The sequence below is a fragment of the Oncorhynchus keta genome, chromosome 20 (genome assembly GCF_023373465.1).
Source record: "Oncorhynchus keta strain PuntledgeMale-10-30-2019 chromosome 20, Oket_V2, whole genome shotgun sequence".
NCBI classification, from domain to species: Eukaryota; Metazoa; Chordata; class Actinopteri; order Salmoniformes; family Salmonidae; genus Oncorhynchus; species Oncorhynchus keta.
In genome coordinates this window covers 14,970,221-14,989,696 of record NC_068440.1, presented here as the reverse complement: position 1 = coordinate 14,989,696, position 19,476 = coordinate 14,970,221, and the positions used below count along the sequence as shown (strand labels likewise).

Below are 19,476 nucleotides of genomic sequence, written 5' to 3'. Positions count from 1 at the left end.
GAAAAATCGAGGGAGAAGGGCCTTGGTCAGGGAGGTGACCAAGAACTCGACGGTCACTCTGACAGATCTCCAGAGTTCCTCTGCGGAGATGGGAGAACCTTCCAGAAAGACAAATGCACCAATCCGGCCTTTACAGTAGGGTGGCCAGACGGAAGCCACTCCTCAGTAAAAGGCCCATGACAGCCCGCTTGGAGTCTGCCAAAAGGCCCTTAAAGGACTCTCAGACCATAATAAACAAGATTCTCTGTTCGGATGAAACCTAGATTGAACTCTTTCCTGAATGCCCAAGCGTCATGTCTGGAAGATAACTGGCACCATCCCTACGCTGAAACATGGTGGTGGCAGCACTATGCTGTGGGGATGTTTTTCAGAGGCAGGGACTGGGAGACTAGTCAGGATCGAGGGAAAAATGAACGGAGCAAAGTACAGAGAGATCCTTGATGAAAACATTCTCCAGAGCACTCGGGATCTCACACTAGGGTGAAGGTTCACCTCCCAGCAGGAAAACGACCCTAAGCACACAGACAAGACAACGCAGGAGTGGGATCAAGAGACAAGTCTCTGAAAGTCCTTGAGTGACCCAGCCAGAGCCCGGACTTGAACCCGATCAAACATCAATGGAGAGACCTGATAATAGCTGTGCAGCGACGCTCCCCATCCAACCTGACAGAGCTTTGAGGGGATCTACAGAGAAGAATGAGAGAAACTCCCCAAATACAGGTGTGCCAAGCTTGTAACGTCATTGCCAAGAAGACTCAAGGCTGTAATTGCTGCCAAAGGTGATTCAACAAAGTACTGAGTAAAGAGTCGGAATACTTATGTAAATGTTATAATTCATATAATGTTTAATTTTAATTCATTTGCAAAAAAAAAATCGAAAAACTGTTTACATTATGGGGTCTTGTGTGTAGATTGATGAGGGATTACCTAGGATAGGGTAAGTAATCCTTCTCACCCCCCCCCCCTAAAAAGATTTAGATGCACTATTGTAAAGTGGCTGTTCCACTGGATGTCATAAGGTGTATGCACCAATTTGTAAGTCGCTCTGGATAAGAGCGTCTGCTAAATGACTTAAATGTAAATGTAATGTAAATGGATTAATTATTCTTTTTTAAATCATTTTAGAATAAGGCTGCAATGTAACAAAATGTGCAAAAGGTCAAGGGGTCTGACTACTTTCCGAATGCACTGTATATAAAGAGTGGGGGAAGAGATGAGAGGGAAGGAGGGGAGAAGAAGGAAGCTGTCAGAGAAAGGAGAGAGATCAAGTGTCAGGATTTGGCCAGGGTTGTTCCGGTTTTTGGTCACTAGATGCCCCCATTGTGCCTTTTGACCTTTTGTTTTCCCTTGATCCCCATTATTATTTGCACCTGTGCCTCATTTCCCCTGATTGTATTTAAACCCTTTGTTTTCCTCAGTTCTTTGCTCTGTGTTTGTATGTTAGCACCCAGCCCTAGTACTCTGTGAACTCTTGTTGATCCCGGTGGACTCTCTTGTGGAATTCTGTTTTTTGTTCTTGTTTGTTTGTTTTTGAGTATATTTTGAGGCTTTTTGTGCTATACCTTCCACCTTGTGGATTTACCTTTTGTCTTGGAGGATTACCTTTGTTCTTGTGGAATTCCTTTTGAGGTTGTGGAGTTACATGTTTTCCTGAAGAACTTCACTTTTTACTTCATTAAATACACCGTCTCAAGTACTGCTGTGTCTGCCTAAATCTTCTGGGTTCTGCCAACTATTCGTGGCTCAGTTGGTTAAGTGACTGTTTCTCACTCCGGAGACCCGGGTTTGTAACCAGGTCCTGACAGAAACACAGAGCCAAAAATGAACCCAGAGGCAGCCAGTTCCCAGGACCTTGTTGCCATGCTGTCCCACCACCAGGAGACTGTCCAACGCCACGAAGCCGCCCTGGTTCAGCAAGAGGCCTTAATGGCTAGACATTCTCATCTTCTGTCGGAGATGCTGACTTCCATAAAGCAGATATCTGATCGACTTACCCCGGCAACAGTTCCCGTCCCAGTACCTCAGATTCACGTACCCATGGCAGTTAACCCTCTGGCTGAACCTCGTCTTCCACCTCCCCAACGGTTCTCAGGTGATCCAAGTGCTTGTAAAGGGTTTCTCACCCAATGTTCTCTCTCCTTCGAGCTGCAACCCTCGTCGTTCCCCACCGACCGGTCTAAGATCGCATATATATCATCACCCTGCTGTCGGAAAAAGCCCTGGCCTGGGCTACTGCTGTGTGGGATGCCCATAGTTCCTGCTGTGCCAGCTACTCTGCCTTTGCTGAGGAATTCAAACGAGTGTTTCAAGGCCCAAGCAGTGGTCCTGACTCAGCCAAACAGCTCCTGACTCTCCACCAAGGTTGGCGCAGCGTGACGGACTATGCCATCCAGTTCCGCACGGTGGCTGGAACAACGAGGCGCTCACGGTGTGCTTTCTGAAAGGCCTTTCCGACACTATCCAAGATGAACTGGCCACTCGGGAACCACCGGACAATCTCGAGTCCCTGATCAAGTTGGCCTCACGCATTGACCAGCGTCTGAGAGAGAGAGAACTCAACCGTAGACCTCTAGCCCCTATCAGTCCCAGCTCCGAGTCCCCACCTTTATCCTCGCTGGCTCCACCGGAACCCATGCAGATTGGACGCATCTCCCAAGCTGAGAGAGACCGCCGGATGAGGGAGCGACACTGTCTATATTGCGGCAAACCGGGCCATTTCCGTTCCACGTGTCCCGGGCTCCAGGGAAACGCTGTCCCGTACAGACCGGGGGGAACTGTAACGGGAAACATAACCTCCTCCCATCCGTCCAACTCCCGTCTGCTCATTCCAGTCACCCTTTCCTGGGACAACCACAAACTTCACCTTCAAGCCTTGGTAGACTCTGGAGCCGCAGGTAACTTCATGGATGGTGTCTGGGCGAAGGAGAATGGCATTCCCTCTGAACCTCTAAGTGACCCCATGAGGGTTACTACATTGGATGGAAGCCCTTTGGGATCTGGACTTGTCACTCATGTCACTACCTCCTTGCGACTTTCAGTTTCATCATTTGATCTCCTGTTCCGAGTTCCCTCTCGTCCTTGGATACCCCTGGCTTCACAGCCATAACCCTCACATCCACTGGTCTGTGGGCACTATCAAGCAGTGGGGTCCTACGTGCCAAGCTACTTGTATTTTCCCGAATTCCCCGAGTTCTACTCCCGAGTCTATTGAATCCATCGACCTGACCCGAGTTCCCGAGTGTTACCATGACCTCAAACTGGTATTTAGCAAACAGAGGGCCACCATGCTACCACCCCATAGACCTTATGATTGCCCCATCAAACTGATTCCGGGCACTTGCCCCCCCAGGGGTCGGATCTTTTCCCTATCTCCACCCGAACGAGCTGCTATGGATACCTACATCAAGGACGCTCTGGAAGCAGGCCTCCTGCGTCCATCCACCTCCCCGGCGGGAGCAGGGTTTTACTTTGTGGCCAAGAAAGACGGTGGATTACATCCTTGCATCGACTACCGGGGACTCAATGCCATAACCGTCCGTAACCGTTACCCGCTACCCCTTATGGCCACAGCCTTCGAGCTGCTCCAGGAAGCAGTTGTTTTCACTAAGCTTGACCTGCGGAACACATACCATCTTGTGCGGATCAGACCTGGTGACGAGTGGAAGACCGCTTTTAACACGCCTACTGGTCACTATGAATACTTGGTGATGCCCTTCGGCCTGACCAACGCCCCAGCAGTGTTCCAAGCGCTCATAAACGATGTGCTTAGGGATATGCTTAACATATTTGTGTTCGTTTACTTGGATGACATCCTCATCTTTTCGAGCTCTCTTCAAGAACACACAAAGCATGTCAGACAAGTACTCAAACACCTCCTAGACAGCCATCTGTACGTTAAGCCGGAAAAATGTGAATTCCATTCATCCCGAGTACAATTCCTGGGATTTGTAGTGGAACCCGGTCGAGTCCAAATGGACCCCAGGAAGGTAGGGGCGGTAGCGGATTGGTCCACCCCCAAATCCGTTAAGGAAGTTCAGCGTTTCCTGGGCTTCACTAACTTTTACCGCAAGTTCATCAAGAACTTCAGCTTGGTGGCAGCCCCTCTCTCAGCTTTAACCAAGGGTGGCAATGCAAGGTTTTTGTGGGGAAGAGAAGCTGAGACGGCCTTCCAAGGACTCAAGCAGCGCGTCCTCTCTGCTCCCATCCTGATACTACCGACTACGGATGAACCGTTTGTGGTGGAGGTAGACGCCTCAGAGGTTGGTGTTGGAGCTGTCCTGTCTCAGAGGGGTGAAGACAAGAAGCTTCATCCGTGCGCTTTCTTCTAACACCGGCTTACCCGGCTGAGAGGAACTACGATGTGGGGGATTGTGAACTCCTAGCGGTTAAGATGGCATTGAAGGAATGGAGACACTGGCTCGAGGGGGCTTCTCACCCGTTTCAAGTGCTTCCGGACCACAAAAATCTGGAGTATATCCAGCAGGCGAAGCGGTTGAACTCTAGACAAGCTAGATGGTCTCTTTTCTTCAATCGATTCCAGTTTATCCTCACCTATCGGCCCGGGTCGAAGAATCTCAAACCGGATGCCCTGTCCCGAGTCTATGCTCCTGCCATTCGAGATGACACGGACATGCCTGTCCTTCCTGCTGCTAAGATCGAGGCTCCGATCTCGTGGCAAGTTGAGGATACCGTGAGACGAGCTCAAGCTATTGAACCGGACCCGAAAGGAGGTCTTGCCAATCGGTTGTTTGTCCCCAAGGCAGTGAGGACTCGGGTCCTTCTGTGGGGGCACTCCTCTCGCCTCACCTGTCACCCGGGCATAGGTCGCACCTTGGAGTTCATCCAGCGTAAGTTCTGGTGGCCTACCATAAGAGGAGACGTTGCCACTTTCGTCAATGCCTGCCCCGTGTGCTGCCAGGGCAAATCTTCTCACCTCCGCCCGCAAGGACTCCTTCACCCTTTACCTGTTCCCCACAGACCCTGGTCCCATATCTCGTTGGACTTTATTACTGGCCTTCCTCCATCCCATGGCAATACTACTATCCTAGTCATAATCGACAGGTTTTCAAAGGCGGCCAGGTTCGTCCCTCTGACTAAGTTACCTTCTGCCAAGGAAACGGCTGAGTTGGTAATTAATCATGTGTTCCGAGTCTTCGGCATTCCGCAAGATATGGTTTCTGACAGAGGTCCCCAGTTCGCCTCTAGGTTTTGGAAGGCCTTCTGCCAACTCATGGGGGCTTCTGCCAGTCTATCTTCAGGGTACCATCCGGAGTCCAACGGCCAAACAGAGAGGATGAATCAAGAGCTGGAAACCACCCTCCGATGTATGACTCGTAACAACCCGTCCATATGGTCGTCCTTCATTGTTTGGGCCGAATACGCGCACAACACCTTGCGCTCCTCCTCCACTGGTATGTCCCCGCACGAGTGTCAGTTTGGCTATGCCCCTCCATTGTTCCCGGACCAGGAGGCAGAAGTCAGAGTGCCTTCAGCCTTGAAGTTCGTCAGACGCTGTCGGCTTATGTGGAGGAAGACCCGTCTTAATCTTATGCGTTCCTCACAGAGGTACCAACAACAAGCCAACAGACGTCGCCGTCCCGGGCCTACCCTGCGCCCCGGCCAGAGAGTCTGGCTCTCCACAAGAGACTTACCACTATGGGTGGAGTCTCGCAAGCTGTCCCAAAAATACATCGGCCCCTTTAAGGTTGCCAGGAGAGTTAACCCAGTTTCTTATCGCCTACACTTACCCAGATCCCTTAAGATTAATCCCACGTTTCACATTTCCTTATTAAAACCTGTTGTTTTTTCTCCCCTTGTCCCGGCAGACAGACCTCCCCCTCCGCCTCGTGTCATTGGAGGCCAGCCGGCTTATACCGTCCTTCGGATACTGGATTCCCGCCGGGTGCAGCGGTCCTGGCAGTATCTGGTGGACTGGGAAGGCTACGGTCCCGAGGAGCGCTCCTGGGTTCCTGCCAAAGACATACTGGACCCTGACCTCATTCGTCAGTTCAGGGTCCTCCACCCTGAGAGAGCTGGTAGGAACGTCAGGAGCCGTTCCTAGGGGGGTTCTGTCAGGATTTGGCCAGGGTTGTTCCGGTTTTTGGTCACTAGATGCCCCCATTGTGCCTTTTGACCTTTTGTTTTCCCTTGATCCCCATTATTATTTGCACCTGTGCCTCGTTTCCCCTGATTGTATTTAAACCCTTTGTTTTCCTCAGTTCTTTGCTCTGTGTTTGTATGTTAGCACCCAGTATCTTTTGAGGCTTTTTGTGCTATACCTTCCACCTTGTGGATTTACCTTTTTGTCTTGGAGGATTACCTTTGTTCTTGTGGAATTCCTTTTGAGGTTGTGGAGTTACATGTTTTCCTGAAGAACTTCACTTTTTACTTAATTAAATACACCGTCTCAAGTACTGCTGTGTCTGCCTCATCTTCTGGGTTCTGCCGACTATTCGTGGCTCAGTTGGTTAAGTGACTGTTTCTCACTCCGTTTCTCACTTCGTAACCGGGTCCTGACATCAAGGTAAGGGCACTGAAAAGGCTCCTATTCAAAACAAGGACACAACTACTCCACAACTACTCCACAACTGCTCCGCAGTGAAGCAGACTATGGGTGAGACCAATGGCAGTTCAAAGAATCTGTCAGGATTCTAATCACTGCTTGAAAGCAGGTAGATGTACAGAGAAGAGACAGGGAGGAGTGACGCTGGATGTGCAGAACTTTTGTCAGACAACTTGATACTATTGGGCTACACAGTCAATCTGAGAGCAAAAACATACAACAGCATTTTCTTTGGGTCTCGTCCTCATTCTGGTATCTATTGAACCTGTCAAGCTAGCATGGTTGGGGACATATTAAACACTGTTCGATGTGTGAAGACAGTTGTCTGTTTTTTACATGAGTGATAAAAAAGCAGAATTTGATATGTGATGCTGGTGACAAATATGAATAAGTATTTAATTTACAGCATTCCCATCTTTTGAACGAGTGGTCAATTTACACTTGTCATTCTCCCCACAGCTATACAACCACGCCGTTTCACTCAGAGGGACTCTGCATGCACAAGACGTGTCTGCCTATTCAGCTATTCATCTGAACACATAAACTAACCTCACCATGAAAGGTTTTTTAGACACAGAAAATGGTTCTAGGAGATTCAGAGGGTACGGAGTGAAAGCAGGGGTCTACACCTTAACCTGCCTTTCTCTATCATATTTCTTTTTTATTATTATTTGTCACTTTCACATCTAGCTATTTTTCCATTACCACTTTCCTTTTCTTTTTTCTACTTCAATTCCAATTTCATTCCACTCCTCTCTTTCCTCCTTCACCCTAATGCCGTTTTGGTCCAATCCTTCACAAAGAACATTCCCCCAGAGGATGTGAACCCTTAACTCTTTCAGTTGCCCCAAGCTACAGTAAACAAATGCCCACATACCAGAGCTCTCTCTCCCTCTCTCTCTCTCTGACTCTCTCTGACTCTCTCTAGCTCCGAGTCTAATCCAATGTAATCCCACAGTAATGTCTTGGGCAGACAGCAGTGCATTATCATCCAATAAGAATATGATTAATGGATATATAATTGCGGCGGGCAAGCCTGGGGGAGAACACAGTTTGCCCTGGATTAATATAAGAGTTAAAGTAACATACTGGTGGTGAGTAGAGCTGGGGCCAAAAGGCTTGGGGGAGGAGAGGGGCTGGGGCCAAATGGTTTGGGGGAGGAGAGGGGCTGGGGAGGAGAGGGGCGTGGGCCTAAAGGCTTGGGGGAGGAGAGGGGCTGGGGCCAAAAGGCTTGGGGGAGGAGAGGGGCTGGGGCCAAAAGGCTTGGGGGAGGAGAGGGGCTGGGGCCAAAAGGCTTGGGGGAGGAGAGGGGCTGGGGCCAAAACGCTTGGCTTCATGAATGTTATACTGCATCTAAACAAAGTAAATATTTGTTAAGATTAAGTTAAATTCTATTCATCAGTTGGGGTTTATATAAGCTACAATATGAGGTGTTAAACCTAGCATGAAAGTGAATCCTTGTAGCTGTGTGGGCTAATAGAGTCAAAAGGTTTGGCATGGGGTAAGTTAAGAACATGTAATTATTTTCTTCCCAGACATGATGCAAGGCATTATCACTGGGATATGAATGAGGTGACAATACGGCCTGGCCTACTTTAAAAGTATTTTCAGAAGTACAAAGTGTTTTTTAGTGGTTAAGCCTGTGCTAAAAGATGATTGGGTCACCATTGTTCCTGTTCCCAAGAAAGCTAAGCTAAATCAGCTAAACGACTAGCACTCACTTCCGTCATCATGAAGTGCTTTGAGAGACTAGTCAAGGACCATATCACCTCCACCCTACCTGACACCCTAGACCCACTCCAATTTGCTTACCGCCCAAATAGGTCCACAGACGATGCAATCTCAACCACACTGCACACTGCCCTAACCCATCTGGACAAGAGGAATACCTATGTGAGAATGCTGTTCATCGACTACAGCTCAGCATTTAACACCATAGTGCCCTCCAAGCTCGTCATCAAGCTCGAGACCCTGGGTCTCGACCCCGCCCTGTGCAACTGGGTACTGGACTTCCTGACGGGCCGCCCCCAGGTGGTGAGGGTAGGTAACAACATCTTCACCCCGCTGATCCTCAACACTGGGGCCCCACAAGGGTGCGTTCTGAGCCCTCTCCTGTACTACCTGTTCACCCACGACTGCGTGGCCACGCACGCCTCCAACTCAATCATCAAGTTTGCGGACGACACAACAGTGGTAGGCTTGATTACCAACAATGACGAGACGGCCTACAGGGAGAAGGTGAGGGCCCTCGGATTGTGGTGTCAGGAAAATAACCTCACACTCAACGTCAACAAAACTAAGGAGATGATTGTGGACTTCAGGAAACAGTAGAGGGAACACCCCCCTATCCACATTGATGGAAAGTAGTGGAGAGGGTATTAAGTTTTAAGTTCCTCGGCGTACACATCACAGACAAACTGAATTGGTCCACCCACACAGACAGCAATGTGAAGAAGGCGCAGCAGCGCCTCTTCAACCTCAGGAGGCTGAAGAAATTTGGCTTGTCACCAAAAGCACTCACAAACTTCTACAGATGCACAATCGAGAGCATCCTGTCGGGCTGTATCACCGTCTGGTACGGCAACTGCTCCGCCCACAACCATAAGGCTCTCCAGAGGGTAGTGAGGTCTGCACAACGCATCACCGGGGGCAAACTACCTGCCCTCCAGGACACCTAAACCACCCGATGTCACAGGAAGGCCATAAAGATCATCAAGGACAACAACCACCCGAGCCACTGCCTGTTCACCCCGCTATCATCCAGAAGGCGAGGTCAGTACAGGTGCATCAAAGCTGGGACCGCGTGACTGAAAAACAGCTTCTATCTCAAGGCCATCAGACTGTTAAACAGCCACCACTAACATTTAGTGGCTGCTGCCAACACACTGACTCAACTCAAGCCACTTTAATAATGGGAATTGATGTAAAATATATCACTAGCCACTTTAAACAATGCTACTTAATATAATGTTTACATACCCTACATTATTCATCTCATATGTCTACGTATATACTGTACTCTATATCATCTACTGCATCTCTATGTAATACATGTATCACTAGCCACTTTAAACTATACCACTTTGTTTACATACTCATCTCATGTGTATATACTGTACTCAATACCATCTACTGCATCTTGCCTATGCCGTTCTGTACCATCACTCATTCATATATCTTTATGTACATATTCTTTATCCCTTTACACTTGTGTGTATAAGGTAGTAGTTTTGGAATTGTTAGTTAGATTACTCGTTGGTTATTACTGCATTGTCGGAACTAGAAGCACAAGCATTTCGCTACACTCACATTAACATCTGCTAACCATGTATATTGGACAGATACATTTTTTGATTTGATTTGATTTAAAATGATTTAAAAGTGATTGATTGTGTTGAAATAAGTTTGGGAAATAAAGATAGAAATGGATTTAAAAAGGTTGTGGTAATATTTCATTCAGTACAGAATGGTGAAGGCGGCTTAACTTCTATTTTATTTTGTTTAACCTTTATTAAACTAGGCAAGTCAGTTAAGAACAAGTTCGTATTTACAATGATGGTCTACCCTGGCCAAACCCTAACCCATACTGTGCGCCTGTCACGTTCTGACCTTTATTTCCTTTGTTTTGTCTTTATTTAGTATGGTCAGGGTGTGAGTTGGGGTGGGCAGTCTATGTTAGTTTTTCTATATTTTCTATTTCTGTGTCTGGCCTGATTATGGTTCTCAATCAGAGGCAGCTGTCAATCGTTGTCCCTGATTGAGAACCATATTTAGGTAGCCTGTTTTCCTTTGTGTTTTGTAGGTGGTTATTTTCAGTCTTTGTGTGTCTGCACCAGATAGAACTGTTTCGGTTGTCATTTTGTATTTCGGTTGTATTTTTGAAGTGTTCAGTTTCTTATTAAAAAGATGAACACTCGCTGCGCTTTGGTCCTCCTCTCTTTCTCCCCAAGACAACCGTTACAGCGCCACAGTACGGGACTCCCAATCACGGACGGTTTTGATACAGCCTGTAACTTACCCTGTCCCGTAGCTCAACTTACCCCAGAAAATTGTGCAAAGACACCACTTTTTTTTAGGACAAGCAAGGTTTTCAATACTGTAATGTTTACATGAATTCTGAATATTTCCAGGGATACACAACACCCTGAAATAAATGTACCTACTGTATCTTTGATATAAATAATATTGGGGTTTATGCTGAAGTGATGCTGAATGTACAAAATGTCTCAACTTACCCCACATAATTATATGAATACAATTGAGAAAGAAAGAGTGAATTGATTTTTCTGACTACAACAGCAATCATGTTTCCCACCAAGTAAGCCAGAATATTGCTTTAATTTGCTTCTCATCTCATCTCAGTGACATAACTGATTCCTCTACAGTGATAACTGGGTTGTTTATCCTTATGATGGAATATTACATTATATAATATCAAATGGTATTTAGACAATAGTCACGTTGGCATGAAGGATCGGGAGACAGACTCAGGAATGCGTAATATGGGTTTTTACTTCACCCAAATGACGGAGTGTGTTTAAAGGCGCGGGGACGAAGACCGAACAAACACGTAACAAAAACACAGGGTTGAAACCCAAAACAAAAGAACGAGGAGAACCTTGAATAAACACACACACGCATAATGATTAACACACAGGACGAGAACCGTAATCATCTGCGCAATCCACAAGAGCACGAAAGCCCAAAACACACAGCACAGGTACTCACACGACATCGACAGGACAATGGAAACCAAGGACACACTTATACAATTACTAATCACCGGGAATAGTGGCCCAGGTGTGCGTAATGAAATTTCCGGAGGTATCCGTGACAACATTAATTTGTTTGCTTCTGCATTTTATCCACAAACTAGCGAACCTGGATTTGTCAGAACACATCCTAAATGGCACCCTACTCTTTATATAGTGCACTACTTTCTACTAGGGCCCATAGGACTCTGGATAAAATTAGTGCACTATGTAGGGAATAAAGTGTCATTAGGGACGTAGGGAATAAGGTGCCATTAGGGACGCAGTGTTGAAACACTGCATCACCACCTCATTACCAGTGACATAACGGGTGTTCCCTGCGTCACACATTAACAATGAGATCAATGCCGCCGTGTAAACGAATAAGTCCTATAAATGACGTGCCATTAGGTTTTATCACCAAGCGTGGCTGTCTCAGTCTGTGTTAGGCCTACATCTCACCCTCCTGTAGAGTCTTCTGGGACAGCACTCAGCAAACACCAAAGACCTCTGAGCCACAGCACACACACACACACAGCACCACTCAACACCTTACACACTGCAACCCTGCACTACTAGGCTGAATTTAAAGCGGTTGCTGGGTCTCTCTCTCTCTCTCTCTCTCTCTCTCTCTCTCTCTATATATATATATATATATATATATATATATATATATATATATATATCTCACACTTCACCTGTGAGTTCAAAAGCATAACAGTATATCTGTAGGTCAGATCCCAGAGTAAGTGGACCCCCTTTTGTTCTGTATCTGTCTCCGTGTGTAGGCGACTAGCTCAGCGTGCTGGCCTGCCACCGATGTTTATCACTATCAACCACCGTTTCCCGAGCAACACAACAGTATCCCAGGCTTTGATGCTCTGCCAAGGCCTATTTCTGCTCACTGTTGGGTGTGCGTTCCTATGATGCGTCCAAAATAGCACCATTGGTCAAAAGGAGTGCACTACTGTATACAGGGAATAGGGTGGGTGCTTTACTGAGCTAGTCTGCAGTGCACACAGACACAGTGCATTTTGGGGCCAATCTAAGACCATCTAATGCTATGCTGAATAGCTTCTCTTTCTGCTGATGCTAGAGGGATACATTCCTAGAAGAAAAGGTGCTATATAGAACCAAAAAGGGTTCTAATGGCTGTCCCCATAGAAGAACACTTTGAAGAACCCCTTTTGTTAACATTTAGAACCCTTTTGGTTCTAGGTAGAACCGTTTTGGGTTCCATTTAGAACTCTTCCACAGAGGGTTCTACATGGAACCCAAAAGAGTTCTACCTGGAACCAAAAAGGGTTCTACATGGAACCAAAAAGGGTTCCCCTATGTAGACAGCCGCAGGACCCTTTTGGAACCCTGTATACTGTATGTATGAACCTACTGCTACAGGAGATCTTCTGAAATAAGTTCTGTAATGGACTCCACCACACACCTGCTCATATCATTGTTCAGAAGTGCTAGGATCATTTTACTCTGGGTTCCTTCCATTGTGGCCTAATCTGTTCTACCAAGCGGAGCTCTTTAATGTAATACAAACACTGTGCTGGGCTCCTACAGCGGAACAGACAATTATAAGATAAGGTATCATATAGAACTAGTGGAAGAGCTGTTCTGTTCATGTGCAGAACCAGGATTGGCTCCACAGAGATGACATGTAACAAAACAAGTTATAGCGGGTAGAACTGTATATCTGCATTGAAGTGGATATAGCAGGTTTTTTTTTTTTTTTTACCTTAAAATATTGGATGCTGTTTCTATAGTTTAAAACAAGAAAGCCCTCTAAGCTAAACACAATCTTTTCAACAATGTTGTATTCTATGTGAGGTTATCACAGCCGAAAGCAGTCCTTTAGAATTCCTTTAAATTATTTTCTTGTTGTAGTTAAATCAACACTTCAATGTATCTAATTAGATACAAGACAAGATATTTACATCAACTCATGTCAGCAGTGAAGTCAATACTAAACAGGCCTCGCTGGAGCTGTGTCTGTATAAGTATGTTATGAATTGTTTTCCAGCAGAGGTGCTTATCTATTAGATCTAATTATTTAGTTTTTTTAATTAAAACTAGTGTAACACACACCGGATAGGTGCAGTGAAAGGGGTTGTTTTACAGGGTCAGCCAGAGTAGTACGGCGACCCTACAGCAAAGTAGGGTTAAGTGCCTTGCTCGAGGACACATCGTCAGATTTTTCACCTTGACGGCTCGGATATTCTAACCTGGCCCAACGCTCTAACCGCTAGGCTACTTGCCGCCCTACAGTATACCTACAGTATGGTACAGGTATCTAAACTCCCATCTTCAAATACAGCCCCCCCCATTTTCCCTAGTAAGTGTATCTCTCCAGACATTGAGTTATCTAGTATGCGGCCACTCACTGTCTGTCTCTGTGTGTGCTTACTCTCGGTAGATCTGCTCATGTCCCCTGCCAATTACATAATCATGTCGGGAGCTGGTGGGGAAGATGCCAGAAGAAGTGTTATATTAGAGAAGTGCTTAAAGTAGCGCTCTGTTCAATTGCATCATGTGCCATCTGTTTCGTAAGAGGGAGATAACAGTATTTACATTTTGGAGTTTGTGGCAAACTGTTACTGACTGTTAAGGACAGTTACTGGCTCCTACTGACCGACTCATGGCAGCTCTGAGCCTTGTTTGGTTGATGAAATGCGACACCTTATTCTCTATATAGTGCACTACTTTTGACCTATATATTGCACTATAATAGTTCAAAACAAATGTACTGTAGGGGATAGGGTGGCATTTGGGACACGGCCCTAGCACACCACAAGTTTAAGTAAATCTTAAATGAATCTGTTAAAATGATATCAACTCCAAGAGTTGATATATTGCAGTGGAAATGCTTGTGAAATATTAAGAATCGTACTCCTCCAACTCCATTGAAAGCATTGGCTCGTTCATTTCTACGATTTATGTGAACCCTCAGCGACACTCTGTCGAAGAAACAGGTGCTACGTTAAACCAAATGTATATTTCCTTCAAATCACATTTACCTCTCATGGCGAGCTAGGAAATCTGTGCTGGAGAAAAAGGCCAAACAAATTTTACGAATTGAAACCAGCTGATAAGGAGAAAGTGCTGAGTAAAATACGCTCTTATCTCCGTGATTCAGCTCTACGTGAGAGAGCTGACAGAAACACATTCATAAAGGCCCTTCTGTCCTGGTATTAACCTAACTCAATGCTTTCAGCTATTCTTTCCAGTATTGCCCAACTCAATACTTTTAGCTATAGGCTATTTCACTTTCTTAAAACTGAACAATCTATCCATAACGGGTACAAAATGGGACTGGGTACAGAGTGGGCTCCGGAATGCCACACAACCGTGTTAGCCCACTGAGCTAAAGCCTAGGCATTCGCTCAGGGAGTCAACGCAAGTCATCACGGTCTCAGGGACGGTTACTCTTCATGGAGCATGGTACACAGCTGAATACTACTCTATATGAATATTATATCCAGTAGTCTATGTATTTCTCTCTTGTGTGTCAGGTACAGGTACAGTTCAACAACTGTGGATGTACATGTTACATCAGTCGCTGAATACATGTAATAAAGACAACACAGTCGTTACAATTAGGTGGCCAGTAGCCGAGAATACAAATCATAAGTTTTCTTTGTGTTTCAGCCTGTGTTTCAGACATAAGGAAGTGGATGGCTGCAAACGTTCTACTTTTAAACTCGGACAAAAGGTCCCGAGAAACAAAGAGATCTTCTGTTGAATCTGACAGTGAATCTTAATGGTTGTACAGTCGTCTCAAATAAAACTGTGAAGGACCTCGGCGTTACTTTGGACCCTGATCTCTCTTTTGAAGAACATATCAAGACTGTTTCAAGGACAGCTTTTTTTCCATCTACGTAACATTGCAAAAATCAGAAACTTTCTGTCCAAAAATGCAAAAATTATGCAGAAAAATGAATCCCTGCTTTTGTTACTTCTAGGTTAGACTACTGCAATACTCTACTTTCCGGCTACACGGATAAAGCACTAAATAAACTTCAGTTAGTGCTAAATACGGCTGCTAGAATCCTGACTAGAACCAAAAAATGTGATCATATTACTGCAGTGCTAGCCTCTCTACACTGGCTTCCTGTCAAAGCAAGGGCTGATTTCAAGGTTTTTACTGCTAACCCACAAAGCATTACATGGGTTTACACCTACCTATCTCTCTGATTTGGTCCTGCAGTACATACCGACACGTACGCTACGGTCACAAGACGCAGGCATTCTAATTGTCCCTAGAATTTCTAAGCAAACAGCTGGAGGCAGGGCTTTCTCCTATAGAGCTCCATTTTTATGGAATGGTCTGCCTACCCATGTGAGAGACGCAAACTCGGTCTCAACCTTTAAGTCTTTACTGAAGACTCATCTCTTCAGTGGGTCATATGATTGAGTGTAGTCTGGCCCAGGAGTGTGAAGGTGAACGGAAAGGCTCTGGAGCAACGAACCGCCCTTGCTGTCTCTGCCTGGCCGGTTCCCCTCTTTCCACTGTGATTCTCTGCCTCTAACCCTATTACAGGGGCTGAGTCACTGGGTTACTGGTGCTCTTTCATGCCGTCGCTAGGAGGGGTGCGTCACTTGAGTGGGTTGAGACACTGATGTGATCTTCCTGTCTGGGTTGGCGCCACCCCTTGGGTTGTGCCGTGGCGGAGATCTTTGTGGGCTATACTCGGCCTTGTCTCAGGATGGTAAGTTGGTGGTTGAAGATATCCCTCTAGTGGTGTGGGGGCTGTGCTTTGGCAAAGTGGGTGGGGTTATATCCTTCCTGTTTGGCTATCATCGGATGGGGCCACAGTGTCTCCTGACCCCTCCTGTCTCAGCCTCCAGTATTTATGCTGCAGTAGTTTATGTGTCGGGGGGCTAGGGTCAGTTTGTTATATCTGGAGTACTTCTCCTGTCTTATCCGGTGTCCTGGGTGAATTTAAGTATGCTCTCTCTAATTCTCTCTTTCTCTCTTTCTTTCTCTCTCTCGGAGGACCTGAGCCCTAGGACCATGCCTCAGGACTACCTGTCCCCAGTCCACCTGGCCGTGCTGCTGCTCCAGTTTCAACTGTTCTGCCTGTGATTATTATTATTTTACCATGCTGGTCATTTATCAACCAGAAGAGGACTGGCCACCCCTCATAGCCTGGTTCCTCTCTAGGTTTCTTCCTAGGTTTTGGCCTTTCTAGGGAGTTTTTCCTAGCCACCATGCTTCTACACCGGCATTGCTTGCTGTTTGGGGTTTTAGGCTGGCTTTCTGTACAGCACTATGAGATATCAGCTGATGTACGAAGGGCTATATAAATACATTTGATTTGATACGTTTTCTTTCAAAGCTTAGCGAGGTATAGCCATTTTGCAAATATGATTTTATTTCCTGAAATCCAGGCAGACAGCACTAGAGACTAAGCTCATTTACGAGTGCTATTTCAAGGATGTATTAGGATGCTATTCCAGTGCTCTTACCGCCAGAATGGATCCAAGGGAGTGCATCTGGAAGTATTTGCAAAATTCTGACAGCTTCAAAGCAAACGGTATGCTCGGCCGCAGATGTCTCGGCAATGGATGAATTAAACAGTCTTCCATTCAAATCGCTGTGGAACACGCGCTTCCATCTGCTCAATTGCATTAGAATCAAGTCAAGTTCTTCAAAGGGGAAAACAAATCCAACGTATAATGAGAATGTGTTGATTCCACTGTTAACATCATCATTTACACATGTCTCAGTGCTGGATGACTGAGCTACTTGGAGAAGCTCCTACATCGTTATCAGTGCATCTTAGTAGTCGTATGCAAACATAGAGACGTGTAGTATTACCAAATACTGTAGGCCTACATTGTGTAAAAAGAGTGGTGTTTTACAATTATGATTGAACGTTTATTTATGTACAGGCTAACAGAAATGCATGGCATTGTATAGCGTAGTCGCTGTCTGAATCATTCAACGTATCGGATTTATTCCAGACAGTTATTCATATGTTCAACTAATCAACAAGCCCTTAGTAGAATCAAATGTGCTGGTTCTGGAATACATTAAATAGCCTGTGTGCGGAGCTGGTCTGTATCATGGTCCATTTGGGACAGCACCTAATGAAAACGTTAAACATGTCTTTAAAGTGTAATAGTATGTCAAAGTGGCACCAACATAACCCAACCAACAACATAACTGAAACATTATAGGTTAGTGCTCCAAGCTATACCGTAGAAACGTCCCATAATAAATAGGGATGTTTTCTTTTCTTACCTTGATCTAGTAATCGTAGAGAGTGATGAAACGTGGGGTCCAGTTTGTCCTTCTCCGCCATCAGCTCCGGTAAGTACTTTTCCGTATCCATCTCGTCCCGTGCCTTTGGTCCACGCCGTCCACAAAATGATTCAGAAGAGATACAATTCAAAAACCTCGCCTTATTCCCAACACCTGCCCTCACCGAAACTATCCGCGGTAAATTATTTTAAAAAATAAAATAAATGCGGCAATGTCATTTGCAGTCACTATAACAACATCGCATAAGTAGTTCAAAGCTGTAACATCGAACAAAAACTGTCGTGCGCGGGTGTCTCTGGTAGGAATTCCGTTATCCCAGCGGTGTAGTAGCCTATGTGTTCACCGTGACCGTGCAGACCCCTCGCATGCAACACCGCCGAACTAGAGGCTCTCTGCTTTCTGTAAACAAGATCTTTGAAGATCCCCCGGAACGTCTCCAGTAGCAACGAGGGCTCATTCCAGCTCCTCTACTATTGGTTGCTGATCAGTGTGCAACCCAATGGAATGTAGTCGTTAAGGGGCGGGCGCTCGAGAGCGAGCGGAACAGTTGGAACTGTCCTTGGTGCTGATTCCGCGGCGCAAGGCTATGGGTTGTTAGATGTGACACGAGCCAGCAACGAGCTGAATTACATGAACATTAACAACAGTCCGTCTCATCAGATTGTTAAATTGTACAAAACAAATGTGCCAAAACCCAATAGCAAATCAATATGCACATACAGTGCGTTCGGAAGGTATACAGACCCTTTGACTTTTCCCACATTTTGTTATAGCCTTATTCTAAAATTGATTAAATAAAAACAAATCCTCATCAATCTACACATAATACCCCATAATGACGATGCGAAAACTATTTGTTAGACATTTGTTCAAATTAAAATATATATATATATATTTTAAAAAGTTTATTAAAAAAATACCTTATTTATTTATATAAGAATTCTGACCCTTTGCTCTGAGACTCGAAATTGAGGTCAGCTGCATCATGTTTCCACTGATAATCCTTGAGCTGTTTCTACAACTTGATTGGGGTCCACCTGTGATAAATTCAATAGATTGGATACGATTTGAAAAGGCACACACCTGTCTATATAAGGTCCCACAGTTGCAAGTGCATGTAAGAGCAACAACCAAGCAATGAGGTTGAAGGAATTGTCCTTAGAACTCCGAGACAGGATTGTGTCGAGGCACAGATCTGGAGAAGGGCACCAAAACATTTCTGCAGCATTGAAGGTCCCCAAGAACACAGTGGTCTCCATCATTCTTAAATGGAAGAAGTTTGGAAACACCAAGACTCTTCCTAGAGCTGGTCGCCCGACCAAATTGAGCAATCGGGGGAGAAGGCCCTTGGTCAGGGAGGTGACCAAGAACCCGATGGTCACCCCGACAGAGCTACAGACTTCCTTTGTGGAGATGGGAGAACAAGAAGGACAACCATCTCCACAGCACTCCACCAATCAGGCCTTTATGGTAGAGTGGCCAGACGGAAGCCACTCCTCAGTAAAAGGCACATGACAGCCAGCTTCGAGTTTGCCAAAAGGCACCTAAAGGACTCTCAGACCATGAGAAACAAGATTTTTTGGTCTGATGAAACCAAGATTGAACTATTTGGCCTGAATGCCAAGCATCATGTCTGGAGGAAACCTGGCACCATCCCTACGGTGAAGCATGGTGGTGGCAGCAGTATGCTGTGGGGATGTTTTTCAGCGGCAGAGACTGGGAGCCTAGTCAGGGTTGAAGGAAAGATGAACGGAGAAAAGTACAGAGAGATCCTTCATAAAAACCTGCTCCAGAGCACTCAAAACCTCAGACTGGGGTGAAGGTTAACCTTCCAACAGGACAACGACCCTAAGCACACAGCCAAAACAATGCAGGAGTTGCTTCAGGACAAG

At 45.8% G+C, this 19,476-nt stretch overlaps 1 protein-coding gene across 2 annotated transcripts in view; it reads right to left on the bottom strand.

Moving 5' to 3' along the window:
- Window positions 1-18,020, bottom strand: part of LOC118398960 (KH domain-containing, RNA-binding, signal transduction-associated protein 3) — a 174,391-nt gene extending 156,371 nt beyond the window's left edge. For both annotated transcript variants that reach the window (XM_052472155.1, XM_052472156.1), the window contains exon 1: window positions 17,564-18,020. In XM_052472155.1, the coding sequence (XP_052328115.1) occupies window positions 17,564-17,654 (91 nt within the window). In that variant the 5' untranslated portion in view covers window positions 17,655-18,020. The remainder of the gene's footprint in view (window positions 1-17,563) is intronic.
- Between the last annotated feature and the right edge of the window lie 1,456 nt (window positions 18,021-19,476).